The sequence below is a fragment of the Hyperolius riggenbachi genome, chromosome 6 (genome assembly GCF_040937935.1).
Source record: "Hyperolius riggenbachi isolate aHypRig1 chromosome 6, aHypRig1.pri, whole genome shotgun sequence".
Classification (NCBI taxonomy): domain Eukaryota; kingdom Metazoa; phylum Chordata; class Amphibia; order Anura; family Hyperoliidae; genus Hyperolius; species Hyperolius riggenbachi.
In genome coordinates this window covers 288,776,171-288,790,797 of record NC_090651.1, presented here as the reverse complement: position 1 = coordinate 288,790,797, position 14,627 = coordinate 288,776,171, and the positions used below count along the sequence as shown (strand labels likewise).

The 14,627-nt window shown below is 47.6% G+C and overlaps 1 protein-coding gene across 2 annotated transcripts in view; it reads right to left on the bottom strand.

Moving 5' to 3' along the window:
* Positions 1-14,627, bottom strand: part of GRIK4 (glutamate ionotropic receptor kainate type subunit 4) — a 531,391-nt gene that overhangs the window by 136,471 nt on the left and 380,293 nt on the right. For both annotated transcript variants that reach the window (XM_068241000.1, XM_068241001.1), the window contains exon 7: positions 2,898-2,951. In XM_068241000.1, coding sequence (XP_068097101.1) covers positions 2,898-2,951 — 54 coding nt within the window. The remainder of the gene's footprint in view (positions 1-2,897; positions 2,952-14,627) is intronic.

The window sequence follows — 14,627 nt, the reverse complement described above, 5'->3', positions numbered from 1 at the left end:
TGTACACATGTCTAAACTTAATCTCAAAGATCAAACATTTTAACCATTTGCATAATCTTTTTTTGGAAGCAAATACTTTGAACATTCATGTATTCAATCAGCTTTAATTTGCTTCTTGATCGACAATTCACACAATACAACTCACACGCAAATGGAGTTTCACTCATCTCCCAGGCACTTAACCCTTTAAATATCAAGAAACAGTCTTCAGGGGACCCTAGAAAGTGTTTATGGTGCTTCTGCCATCACTATAACAATTAATGTAATCTTGTGTGTGTCCCAGATCACTTTAAGATAAATATCATATCATTATATTTATAACGCGTCTCTCAGAAAAAGCGTTCTTCGTAAAGAAAATAAAAAACACTTTTGGGGTCCCGGCAGGACCCTGCTTGGTATACTACTTTACAAATTTGGAGTCATTTATTTGTTGCTTTTACACATTTTGAATGCAGTACATTTTGAAAAATGGCCTGCCGACAAATCTCAGATGACATTCTTTGGTCTTGATTGAATCTGATGAGAAATTACATCAGTAATAAAAACAGTAATGTTGTTATTAAAACTGTTGATTATTGATCAGGGCAACATTTCTTTAACCCTTTGAGTACCAGCAGGCTCTGCCCACCTTAACCCCCTTGGCGGTATGAAAAATACCGCCAGGGGGCAGCGCAGCAGTTTTTTTTAAATTTTTTTTTTAAAATCATGTAGCGAGCCGAGGGCGTCCGTCCATCGGGACGTCATTGGGAGACCCGATCCACCCCTTGGCGCTGCCTGGCACTGATTGGCCAGGCAGCGCAGGGGTCTGGGGGGGGGGGGGGGCCGCGCGCCGCACTGGATAGTGGCGATCGGGCGCGTGGCGGCGGCGATCGGGGTGCTGGCGCAGCTAGCAAAGTGCTAGCTGCATCCAGCAAAAAAAAAATTATGTAAATCGGCCCAGCAGGGCCTGAGCGGCACCCTCCGGCGGCTTACCCCGTGTCACACACGGGGTTACCGCCAAGGAGGTTAAAAGAACCTTTTTTTTGCCGGAATTCTGCTGTGATCACTGTGATTGGCTCATAGTGATCACAGGGTCAGGAGCCAATTAAGTCACCTCTGGACTGGCATACTGAGATCAGTTGTCTATTATACAACGGAGTAAGCAAATTTCAGCTGTGCCAGAGCAACAGGAACACCGGAAGCAACAGCACCATGTGGCGAGAGTGGTTGCCCTGGCAGGAAATACAGGCAGTAAACAGGGCATAGATTTCAATTTCCTCGGTCCGGAAGCTGTTAATGAATTGATGATTTAAAGGGGCGCTGTGGTGATGAACTGTAATATTTAAAATGAATATGTATTCCTACATATAGGATGTACATTTGTTCGAGAGTAATTGCACTATACATTTTTTACTACCTATTTATCTGTCACTTAGAGTAGGCATAACAATCTACCAAGTCTGAACATCTTACTGGTTTTTGACTAGTCCAACTCCTCATGGAGGATTCTCAGGATTTCTTTTTATTTTCAAAAGTACTCCTTGAATGGCAGTAGCACGGTCCAACTGCCAGAATACACAGGCTGGCTTTTGACACAATTAAAGGAAACTTTGAGAATCTCCCATAAGGAGATAGACTAATCCAAAACCTGTTAGCGAGAGATTCAAAGCTGTGAGATCGTAAAACCTATTGTAAGTGACAGCTACATAGTAAGTAAAACATTTACAGTGCATTTAATCTGGGACAAATATATGTGTACATATATGTTTTATATACTTTATAGGTTTTTTTCAGGTAAAAGCAAGTAAGATTCTCCGGGCACCAGATGGATTTGCAAGTCACCTTTAATAAACTCCCAAAACCTTCATAGATACATACAACAATTCTAAGCCTTACAGCTGTTTCACAGGATAAACCTGCTTCTTCAGAGGCAGAAGATTTGGTATCTTCCTCTGAAGAAGCAGGTTTATCCTGTGAAACAGCTGTAAGGCTTAGAATTGTTGTATGTATCTATGAAGGTGTTGGGAGTTTATTAAAGGTGACTTGCAAATCCATCTGGTGCCTGGAGAATCTTACTTGCTTTTACCTGGATATAATACTTACTGGAGGCACAGTGGACATAGCACCTGCAGCTCCTGACCTGCCAAGTCAGCATCTAGTGCTGATTTTTCTTCTCTTCCCTGCAATAGGTTTTTTTCACAATGCCCCTTTAAGTAAACTTATGATTTAAGTATGTACATTGTGGGTACAATGGATTTTCATACAGAAAATAGAGGTTCTAAATGAAGGAGAAAAATCCATGCAAAAATGTAGTCTCCTTTGTAAGATGAGCATAGCAGCTGTTTTTTCTTTAACTCCCTGCAACTCTAATATGTATAACTCTACCTCGTTCTAACCTTGTTTATAGATCTTATGAGCCATCTTCTGAATTCTAGCCTTGGCATTCATTTAGCTTTACAGGGAACAAGGAACAATCAAGTGTAATTTTCAAACTCTGTGTTCCAAATAACTACTGGAAATATTTAGTGCTAACAAAAATGGTGTACAGGAAGGCTTGGGTCTATGCATAGACAGCAATGGATCAAATTAAGATTACTCCTGGAATTTCCATCAGTCTGGAAAAACTATAAGTGCTTCGACAATTTGCAGCTGCAGAAGCGCTCAAATCTCTCCTCTGAGCCTATGAACAACTTACACTCACTTTCAATCAATATTTTCATTCACTGCAAGTGAAAGCCCCACTCTTTAAATGCTTCAATTTTCGACAATCTGCAGTAATTGCGTTTTACAGTTGTTTCTTACTTCAGACACCTGTAATAATGTTATTATAGGTTTGAATGGTCAACAAAAATATACGGAAAAGCAAGAAAAAAAAGCTTTTAAAGCAATGTGTATGGTTAAGTAAGTAAAAATCTTACCAAATTTGTAAAGATATATGTATAATAAGCTGACACCATTCCCAGTTCTGCTGCCTGTAGACGAGGAAAATAAAACATTAAACCACAAGTTAAAGCTTGAAGCATAAGCTTTCACTGAATACATTTCTTTTTAGATACTGTTTTAGCTGCATCTTCAAGTACAATCCTTCAGGCAGAATAAATTGATGCACTGATGACAAGAAGCAAGTGGGTCGTATATGTCAGTGTGATGGGAGAAATATGTAATTGGATACATATAATAGGTATAATTTTTAAGAACTTGTCTAAACTACACCTCGTCTATATTTCCTAATAGGGAGCTATTTAGGACTCCAAAGGTAACATAACAATTTCTGTCTCAGTGTTTAAAGCCAGAGCTGCTGCTAGTATGTGGTTTTGTTTTTCCCTTAAAGCGGGATTCAACTCTGTTTATCAAGTAATAAACGTAATTCTACGTTGATTAAAATGGATATAAATCATTGCCCCTTAGATAAATAATTATAACACAGGAGAATGTACCTGTTTGATCCTGCAATCCCATATTTCTGAAGCCAAGAAAGAGGAATGATGTGTCCCCATTAGAGATGGCCTGAACCTCCGATTTTAAGTTCGTGAACCGGGTTTGCGAACCTCCGCGAACGTTCACGAACCGCAATAGACTTCAATCGGGAGGCGAACATTGAAAACTAGAAACATTTATGCTGGCCACAAAAGTGATGGCAAAGATGTTTCAAGGGGTCTATTGCTTCATTGTGATACACAAGGCCCTTCACTGCGGCAAGGTAACAATCACAAAGGGGAATTGACACATGTACATGCCAGTGCAGCCAGATAAATTAGGCAAGCATGTACACGCACTAGAAAAATTATTATAGCGGCCGCTGCTAGCAGCGGCCTTAATAATTCAGGAATCCACCTGGAGTCCTGGACCGTGTTGGTGGTGGCGGAGAAGGCAGTCAAGCAGCCTGCAGGCAGAGATGCTGTGTGGGGAGCGACTTAGTTTTGGGGCAGGCAGCCAGTCACATGGCGTGCAGGCAGAGATGTTGTGTGTGGGGACTGACTTAGTCTTCGGGCAGGCAGTAGCCCTCCAGGATCCATGCCTCATTCATTTTTATAAAGGTGAGGTACTGAACACTTTTGTGACTTAGGCGACTTCTCAGTGACAATGCCTCCAGCTTCGCTGAAGGTCCTTTCTGACAGGATGCTTATGGCAGGGCAAGATAGAAGTTGGATGGCAAATTGGGACAGCTCTGGCCACAGGTCAAGCCTGCGCACCCAGTAGTCCAAGGTTTCATCCAAGGGTTCATCGCTGCTCACAGTGTCTACATCCATACTTAAGGCCAGGTAGTCGGCTACCTCCCGGTCGAGGCATTGGTGGAGGGTGGAATCGGAAGCACTAAGGCGAGGCGTTGGACTAAAGAATGTCCGCATGTCCGACATCACCATGAGATCACTGGAGCATCCTGTTTTTGCCTGCGTGGACATGTAAGAAGGATTACTGGCAGTGGTACCTTTATTGCGTTGTGCTCTGACATCACCCTTAAACGCATTGTAAAGCATAGTTGCCAGCTTGTTCTGGAAGTGCTGCATCCTTTCTGCCGTCAGGTGAGTTGGTAACATGTCCACCACTTTGTGCCTATACCGAGGGTCTAGTACCGTTGCCACCCAGTACAGCTCATTCCCCTTGAGTTTTTTTATACGGGGGTCCCTCAACCGGCTGGACAGCATGAAAGATGCCATCTGCACAAAGTTGAATGCAGACATACTATCCATCTCCTCATGCTCTTCCTCAGTGATGTCAGCTATGTTCTCCTCCTCCCCCCAGGCACGAACAATACCACGGGAAAGTTGAGCAGCACGAGCCCCCTGCGACGCCGGCTGCGGTTGTTCTTCCGCCTCATCCTCCTCCTCCAAAACAACACCTACCTCATCATCTGCCTCCTCTTCCCCACATGACTCTTCCTCCTCTTCCTCATTCCCCCTGTGTTCTGCCGCAGGTGTTGAGGAATCATCTGCTTCTGCTGAAAATTGATCCCACAACTCTTCCTCCTGGTACTGTTCCTGGTCACGCTCCTCCACAGCTTGATCCACCACTCTACGCACAGCACACTCCAGGAAGAAGGCATACGGGATCAAGTCGCTGATGGCGCCTTCACTGCGACTCACCAGGTTTGTCACCTCCTCAAATGGCCGCATGAGTCTGCAGGCATTTTGCATTAGTGTCCAGTACTTCGGCCAGAACATCCCCATCTCCCCAGACTGTGTCCTTTGGCTACAGTTGTATAGATACTGTTTGACGGCTTTCTCCTGTTGTAGCAGGCAGTCCAGCATCAGGAGGGTCGAATTCCAGCGAGTCGAGCTATCACAAATCAGGCGTCTCACCAGCAAGTTGTTTCTCCGCTGTATATTGGCAAAGCATGCCATGGCCGTGTAAGACCGCCTGAAATGCCCACACACCTTCCTGGACTGCTTTAGGACATCCTGTAAGCCTGGGTACTTAGACACAAATCTCTGAATTACTAGATTCAGCACATGTGCCATGCAGGGTACATGTGTCAACTTTCCCAAATTAAAAGCAGAAATGAGATTGCTGCCATTGTCACTAGTGTTGGGCGAACAGTGTTCGCTACTGTTCGGGTTCTGCAGAACATCACCCTGTTCGGGTGATGTTCGAGTTCGGCCGAACACCTGGTGGTGTTCGGCCAAACTGTTCGGGGTTCGCCCGAACTGCGGAATGACTAGCCGAACAGGGCCGAACAGGGCCCTGTTCGGCCGAACAGGGCCCTGTTCGGCCGAATACTGCCCCCCAATGGGGTCGCAGGCATAAGGGGGGAGCATGCCCCGATCGCGGGGGGGGGGGGGGTCGGAAATTCCCCCCACCCCCTCCGCTAGCGCTCCCCCCTCTGCCCGCTTCCCCATACAAAAGTTTCAGGAAGTAAAACAGTACCGGTGGTACTAGTGGGTGGCTGGCAGTGGGCGGCACTGTGAAGTGAGTGACTGAGGAGGAGGAGTCCGGAGAGTGACGCGTTGAGGGAGGGCGGGCAGCGGGCGGTTCAGCAGTAGTACGGTACTACTGCTGAACCGCCTGCTGCCCGGCCTCCCTCAACGCGTCACTCTCCGGACTCCTCCTCCTCAGTCACTCACTTCACAGTGCCGCCCACTGCCAGCCACCCACTAGTACCACCGGTACTGTTTTACTTCCTGAAAGTTTTGTATGGGGAAGCGGGCAGAGGGGGGAGCGCTAGCGGAGGGGGTGGGGGGAATTTCCGACCCCCCCCCCCGCGATCGGGGCATGCTCCCCCCTTATGCCTGCGACCCCATAGGGCCCCCAAAAGCGGGATGTTCGGGGAGTTTGGGGTTCGGCCCGAACATGCCGAACATCGCGGCCATGTTCGGCGAACTTTCCCGAACCCGAACATCCAGGTGTTCGCCCAACACTAATTGTCACACACCACGTTGCCGATCTCCAGTTGGTGCGGGGTCAGCCACTGATCCACCTGTTTGTTCAGAGCAGCCAGGAGAGCTACTCCAGTGTGACTCTCCGCTTTGAGGCAAGACATGTCTAATATGGCATGACACCGTTGTACCTGGCATGCAGCATAGACCCTGGGGAGCTGGGTCTGTGTAGCTGGAGAGGAGATCGCAGCACCAGTAGAGTTGAACTGCCACTCAGCCAAGGAGGAGGAGGAGGATGACAGCAAAGAGGATGTAGCAGGAGGAGAGGAGGTGGCAGCAGGCCTGCCTGCAAGTCATGGGGGTGTCACTAGGTCCGCTGCACAGCCACATACTCCCTGCTTGCCAGTGGTCACCAGGTTGACCCAATGGGCTGTGTTAGTAATGTACCTGCCCTGACCGTGCTTGGCAGACCAGGCATCCGTGGTCAGATGGACCCTTGACCCAACGCTGTGTGCCAGAGTTGACACCACTTGCCTCAACTTCATGGTACGGTTTGGGTATCGCCTTTTTGGAGCAATAATTGCAGCCTGGTATCTTCCACTGCAGTGTCCCAATGGCCACACATTTTCGAAAGGCCTCAGAGTCCACCAGCTGGTATGGGAACAGCTGGCAATCTAACAGTTCCGCCAAGCCAGCTGTCAGACGCCGGGCAAGGGGGTGACTGGCAGACATTGGCTTCTTCCGCTCAAAGATTTCCCTCACGGACACCTGGCTGCTGCTGTGGACAGTGGAGCAGGAACCGCTCAAGGTGAGAGACGGAGTGGAGAAGGGAGGCTGTGATTGTGAAGGTGCAAGGGAGAAAGCGGCTGAAGATGATGCACCTGAAGGAGGAAGAGGAGAAGGAGGGTGGCTTTGCTTTTGTGTGCTGCTTTATCTCAGGTGCTCTTCCCATTGCAGTTTGTGCTTTTTCTGCAGGTGCCTTCGTAAGGCAATTGTCCCTACATGGGAAAAAATGTCCACACCGCTGAGCCACCCTGGGGTGTGGGCACTATGGTGGCCTCAGCAGCTGACATTGAAGGGCATGTTGGCTGGCTGTCCATAGGTGGCGATACATGGCGCCGGACACTGCCACCAGCTTTTTCTGATGACGAGCTCCCCCTGCTTCTTTCTGGAACTCATCTCCTCCTACTCCTCTCTGACTCCCTCTCTGAACTGTCCCCCTGGTCATCATGTCTCTTAGGATCCCACGTGGCATCCGTATCATCATAATCATCCTCCCCAGCTTAGCTTGCCTCATACCTCATAAACTGCACCAACAGCAGGTACTTCATCCTCCTCCTCCTCACACCTTACGTCCATAGTTTCGCCTAACTCAGACATATGAGGTGGTGTAACTTGCTTAGCGCCTTCATCTTGTTGTAACAAGAATGGCTGTGCATCAGTGATTTCCCCACCAAATAACTCCTGCGAAGTGTCAAATGCAGCAGATGTGGTGCTAGTAGTAGCGGTGGTGGCTGCGGAAGATGAGGTGTTCTGTGTTAGTCAACCACAGCCTGACAATCTTGGAAGTTGATGGGATGTGCCTTCTTCTGAGCACTGTACTTTGGGCCAGGGTCACACGAAATCACATCAGCACGACCTCAAACAGACCTGCCTTGTGGTACTGCCCCTGCCTCTGCCTCTACCTGTTTTGTCCATATCGGGGGGGATGAAGCGAAAGGTATGCACTGACTTGACTAATACAATGTGCAGTCACACAGGTGCAGTGGAAGGTATGCAGTGACTGGTATTACAATACAATGTGCAGCTGTCGCACAGGTGCAGTTAACAGGTATGTTCGGAGTGGTATATTACACAGCGTGCGGTCACACAGGCAGTGTGAACAATTATGCAATGATTGGTATTACAAATGTGCACCTGTCTCACACACACAGGTACTGGAAGGACACAATGACGTGCACTCACGTAGGTAGGTGGGTGCACTGAAACACAGGTAGGTATATGCAGTGATGGGTATTACAATGTGCACCTGTCACACAAACAGGTACCGGACAGGCACAGTGACACTGCGTGTGCTCACGTAGGTAGGTGGGTGCACTGAAGTGAACAACAGGTAGGTATATGCAGTGATGGGTATTACAATGTGCACCTGTCACACACAGACAGGTACCGGACAGGCACAGTGACACTGCATGCGCTCAAATAGGTAGGTGGGTGCACTGAACAACAGGTAGGTATATGCAGTGATGGGTATTACAATTTGCACCTGTCACACACAGACAGGTACTGGGCAGGCACAGTGACACTGCGTGCGCTCACATAGGTAGGTGGGTGCACTGAAGTGAACAACAGGTAGGTATATGCAGTTAAGGGTTTACAATGTGCACCTGTCACACACAGACAGGTACCGGACAGGCACAGTGACACTGCGTGTGCTCACGTAGGTATGTGGGTGCACTGAAGTGAACAACAGTTAGGTATATGCAGTGATGGGTATTACAATGTGCACCTGTCGCACACAGACAGGTACCGGACAGGCACAGTGACACTGCGTGCGCTCACGTAGGTAGTTGGTGTTATAATTTAAGTAGGCCTCAGTTACTTGGCCTGAGTTTTATGTAAAAGGCTTGTCCGCAGTGTATGCCTTTAAAATAGACAGAGGCATCTCAGGGTCTGCGTGTAGCAGAAGATACACGCAGATACTGAGAACATGTTCCTAAGAGAAGGCCATCGGTTTACTCTGACCTCCACTTACAGGACAGGAACAGTAAACATTGGCCATATTTACTAAACATTCACATTCCCGCATCTGGGTCAAGTGCCTCATCGATTATTAATCGAGTAGGTGTGTATGATGACACCACAAGTGAGTCCACCAATAGACTTATTTAGGGGGTGGCGAAGATGATGTCATATTTAACTCTTTCCTAGCCGGTATTAAAGCTGGAGCGAGCAATGGAGAACTCACTTCTGCTTCTTCCTTCTGCACTAGCTCGCAAGGCCGACTGGGACCTAAGCATGTTCGTCCTTTCTGTAATCTGATATAATGTATGTTGTACATATGTAGTTTAGTGTAACGTAGTTAGGAAGAAGGTACCTGATTGACTTCAAGAGGGAGTCTAATCATGAGCTTATAACGCAACATGAAGATTGGCATGGCTAGGATATGATGAATGTATCTATCTGTATTCCTGTGACTTGAATAAATGACGGAAACATTGAAAGAAGCCTGAGCAAGTCTATATCCTGTTTGCTGTGTGGAGAGTCAAGTGATCTCACAGTCTGTGAGACGATGGTGTCGAAGCAAGGTGATAAGAACAGTTTATAACAGTGGTGCCTGAAATCCTTCCCTGCCTAACTATACAGGCAGACGGGGCCGGGGCCGACGGAAAATGGTTTCAAGATATTCCACAGCAAAACAAGCGGAATAGACGGACACGGACTGTAAAGCTTATCAAGCTGAGACTGATAAGCTGGTGTGAGTAGTGTGTGGGAGCCGAGCACACACGGGCTACAATTCGAGAGAACCAGCGGCGACACTCGTGGATGTTAAACTTAGACTGACAGTGCACATCAGTCCTTGCCAAACCGGGTCACAGGTGTCTAGAAGCTCCGAGGCCGGCTGGCAGCTGCCGCTGGAGATGATCCGCTGAGCCAGTGTGGGTACACAGAGCTGACGCTCAGTAGTTTCAGAGATCCACTCAGTGTCGTGGAAAGTTGCCAAAAGCTGGTCGAATTCGCAGGCTTACAAAGTCTTCTGCTCAGGCAAGTATGTTTTACCTTGTTGTGTTGCATTATCTTTATTGTATGAGAGGAGGGTAATGTGTTAATGTGTATATTCTGTGTTAATTGCAGCATGGAGGCTGCAGGCTTCCCATCTCTCCTGTGCGTGGAGAGAGGGGTGAGGAGAGGGGCAGCTCCGATGTAAATACAGAATGTGTTTTCAGAGTTTATGTGCTTTGTTTTTTTTTTTCTTCTTCAGATTCAAGTTTTCTGTGTGGCAGATGTTTTGTTTTTCTCTCCCTGTCCAGAGACTGGGCAGGATGATAGATAAGGGGGGGGGGGGTCCCCCGCGGCAGAGGTAGCAGAGTAGACAGGAGAGAACAGTTGTGAAACTTAGAAGTACGTTTTTCTCGGGGAGCTGGGTGGACAGCCCTTGTCTCTGGGTAGCTGTGGAATTTCGCAGAGGGACAGCTGAGATAATGGGTGAGGTTTTTGTGTGTCTTTCCTCCGCGCGTTAACATTGCTAACATGCTTGTAAATATCTGCATCTGTTATGTTGTTCAGCCAGCTCGTCTGTTGTTCGTCTCAGTAATAGCGCTGTAATAGTTCCGAGTTATGGCTGAGATGAGCTGCAGATGAGTTGGGGAGAGAGGGGATAGAGGGAGAGAGGAGGAAAGCGAGTGTCTTTCTGTTTGTGAGATGTTCTGCACGTTTCTCGCATTTCCAGTCGGGCGGTTCTTAATTATGTCTGTGATAGAGTGAGAAAGATTCCTACGTCTCTGGGGATCCGTATGTTTGATTGCAGTTCGGATTACAGCTGAGACGTGAAGGAATGCTGAGGCTGATTTTTGTGCACTGTGGATAGAAGCTGTGTGTAACGATGCATAAAAAAAGTATGTTCTATTTGTGTTTGCTCTCTCTCCTAGGTCTATAGGAACGAGAGGCTGCTATGGGAGCAGCCATCTTGGCTGGCAGTCCAGGACTCAAAATGGCGGCAGTGGAGAGAGCCCGCCCCCGTGAGTCATGGCCCCCACACGTCATGGCAGGGGGAGGAGGGGCTGGGGGATCCACGTCACGTCAGGCTGTGCTCGCGGCTCCGGGCAGAGCAGCTGGAAGGGAGGGGGGGAGAGATACAGAGACATGCTACTGTGTGTCTCGGGTTTCAACGTATTTCCCCAGAGTTTTTCCCAGAGTCCATGGACAGGAATGCCAGAATAGGAAGTGTTTCCCAGCTCGGTGCAGGGACACACGGAGCAGTACAGATCGGAAATGGGTCTGTACTGTGTTGCTTATGGGATTATTCCTGTAAGTGAGGCACCTTAATGGGTGGTGCAGCATGAGTTCCCAATAGAAGGAAAGGGGGACAGCGCATCAAAGGGGGTGCCGGAGTTGGAAAAAAGGGAGTTGACCAATTCGGGTTTCCGTCGCCGCTTCTGCAGAGCGGTAACGTTTTTTCCGGTTTTGTCGTGAATAGGGCCAGAGCTGGACTGAGAGGTCTATGCTGGGCTGCAGCTGTTTTGTGTGCGTTTTTTTTCGTCCACTGATTGGTCAAATATGTTTTTTCCAGCTCCTATCAATTGTAGCACAAAGAACAAGGACTGACAACAGTTCATGGGGCAATTATACAGATGATAGAATTGCCGTTTACAGAGTGACAGTGTATCAGTACGCTGTTTGCCATGTGACTACCTTCCATGTGGGCATTCAGGGATCTGCATACAGGCATGTGACGCTGGTATGCTTAGCCCTGCACCCTGTGTAGTTTAAGTGCAAAGTGCTCCTTCCTACAGGGAGGCAGCCAGTTTTTTTTGGTAGTTTAGGTGGTGGCACGGCAAACATTGGTCAGAGGGTACAACACACAGAACTTCTAGCAGAGCTGGTATCGCGATGAAGTTCTAGATAAGTAAATGCGATAATGAGTAAGAGCATTGCAGGCTCACCCGCAAAGCAGCATCAGGTGTGGCATCCGTAATCTGTGCATGCGACGGCCGCGCATGGACAGATAAGGGGGGATGTGGAGTGAGCTGCAATGGGGTGAGAGCTTCCAAAGGTGAAGCGAGCTTCCAGAGGTGAAGTCCGCGGGAGCATATTTTAAACAGGTAAGTACTGAGGATAGTACTGAGGTAGGGGGGGTGAAGTTTAACTCCAATCTACCAATAAGAGTAAACAGAGTTCATGAGAACCATAAAGCAACGAGATCAATTACGGTATATATTGATCAATTTAAAGTGTAAAGAGTACAAGCCGCAGGGCGAATCCCAAATCATTAATAAGAATTGATTTGTTTGTATTTCGATTTCAGGTGTTTGGCAATATGGAATTGAGACAGCTGCAGTGCTGGCAGCAAAGATGGAGATGTCAGTCGGATAAGCGAAAGGTTCCAGATGCCAATCTAAGCTTGGAGGAACACGAGATTCCTGAAATCGGAAAGAGACTAAAACACGAGATTCCTGAAATCGGAAAGAGACTAAAACACGAGATTCCTGAAATTGGAAAGAGACTAAACCACGAGATTCCTGAAATCGGAAAGAGACTAAAACACGAGATTCCTGAAATCGGAAAGAGACTAACAAAACTGTCGGAGCAAAGCATAATGCAAAGTGCTAATGTTTTTCTTTCCCAGGGTGGTGCTTTTATAATGAAGTGTACCATGCTGATGGTGATCCTAGGTTGCCATTCCGTCCTAGGAGAACGAAGAGAGGACATTCTCATGTATAATAAGGGGTTAATGAGAATGCAAGGCCCAAGCATGTTAATGTTGGGTGACAAAGGTACTGATCCTTTCACACCTCCCTCCGCTTGGCACAGATGGACCATGCAGGGACGGAGGAAAGGAGCACTTGTGCCAGGAGAAAGCAAATTTCATGGCACAATGTGGGTGAAAGGTCTGAAGGGTCAAGTGTGCGGGCAGTGGGAATTTAATGGCAGTGTAAATCTGCTATTGAATGCCACACTCCCAGAATCAATGCACCGATCCAAAGGTTTGTTAAAAGGTACATTGCAGTACAATGGGTACATGCAAAAGGTGGAGTGTGTGATTCAGGGGTACCTTGTCTTGGTTATGCAGAGTGAGATGGTTCCAGACTGGAGAGGAACGAGCAGGAGGCGTCAATTCTCTTATCAGAGAGACGCAGGGGACAACATCACACTCTGGAGCTACCAACAGAGAGTGCCTCTGAAACAACTATACACACGTAAAGGCTGGAAAGCCAAGGGTGGGAGGTTCTCGAAACCAGAAGTAAAAATCGAGATCAAGCCACATTTCCAGGTGACAAAGAGGGTGGGGAGAGCGGTCCCGGGGGAGGGAAAGCCCACACAGGGAACCCCATTCACACCACACGGGTCACAACAGGGGACGATATTACACAGTCCATATGCAACAGCTTATCCTCATGAGAGTTGGGTAAGTGAAGAGGTACTCTTAATCGAAAGATTGCAGAGAGTACAGTCTTCCCGACCTCAGGTACATATTGTGCCTCAGGACGTAAGGGGGGAAGAGGTCCAATCAGGACAGCTGGGGACATATTTTGTCAGCGAAAGATTGGACAAGGGGAGGTATATTAATTTTTCTGGAGAAGGATCTTTTGCATGGCAGCTTCGAGATGTTTGGGTGAACAAATGGAAACGGTGCAACATTCCTTTAGGCACCGCCACTTCCTTAGTTCCCACCTCAACCCATGTCTTACACCAGGACCTGAGAGGTCAACCTTTTTTGGTGCTAGACAGGGAGGTGAAACAAGTAGAGTTGTCCTCATGTGGGCAATTCTTGCAGAAGTACCTGCGTTGGCCGGGGCAAGTCAAATTTAGTGAAGATGCCTGCAGGCTCAATAACGCAGAGTGCGAGGCTACCATTCAAAAGATCCACCCTGAAGCCCAACCGATAGTTCCGGTGGCGGAAGGAAAGGTTTGGTTTTTTAACATAAGGTCTAATGATACATTCAAGGTATATTCTCATAATTGTTCCGATAAGGGGGAGTTTCCAAGGGGAACATATTGTGTGAGTGGAGATCCCATATGGATCCTGTCATCCAGGTTTGATGACGTTGTTTCTCAAATTGTTAAGAGAACTCTAAAGGTCAAAGTTTCACGGGTAGTTCCCGTCCTGAAAGAGAACACGACATGGGACAAAGGGGAACAGGGTTTGATCCAAGACGGCCACATGTTGTTACAAAGGTTAAACAAACAGTACACTAAGTTAGAGGTAAGATTTCACCATGATACAGGTGATCTTAACGAGGTAGAACACAAAAATGAGCAGGTGAGTTCCAGTCTGCCCTGGTGGACAAAGGTTCCGGTGATGTTCCAGGGACACTCGGACGGGGCATCTGCAGTTCCAAAGTTCTTTCTACACCCACTGGTCGTCTGGATGGGGATGACAACTTTAGGCATCGTTATCCAGGTGAGGTTGCGGGTTAAAATTACGTAAAATAAATTAACCTGGTCCAGAGATTGGTGCCTCATAAACAATCTCCGGAACCAATAGTTTAAATTAAGGGATATACAGGGTTACGGGTATAGGTTTAGTAGTACCTAGGAGCTGATTGTATAAAGGCGCTCTTTTAGAAGGCACCTGGCACTGCTCCGTTTTGTAACAACCAAACGAGTTTCACT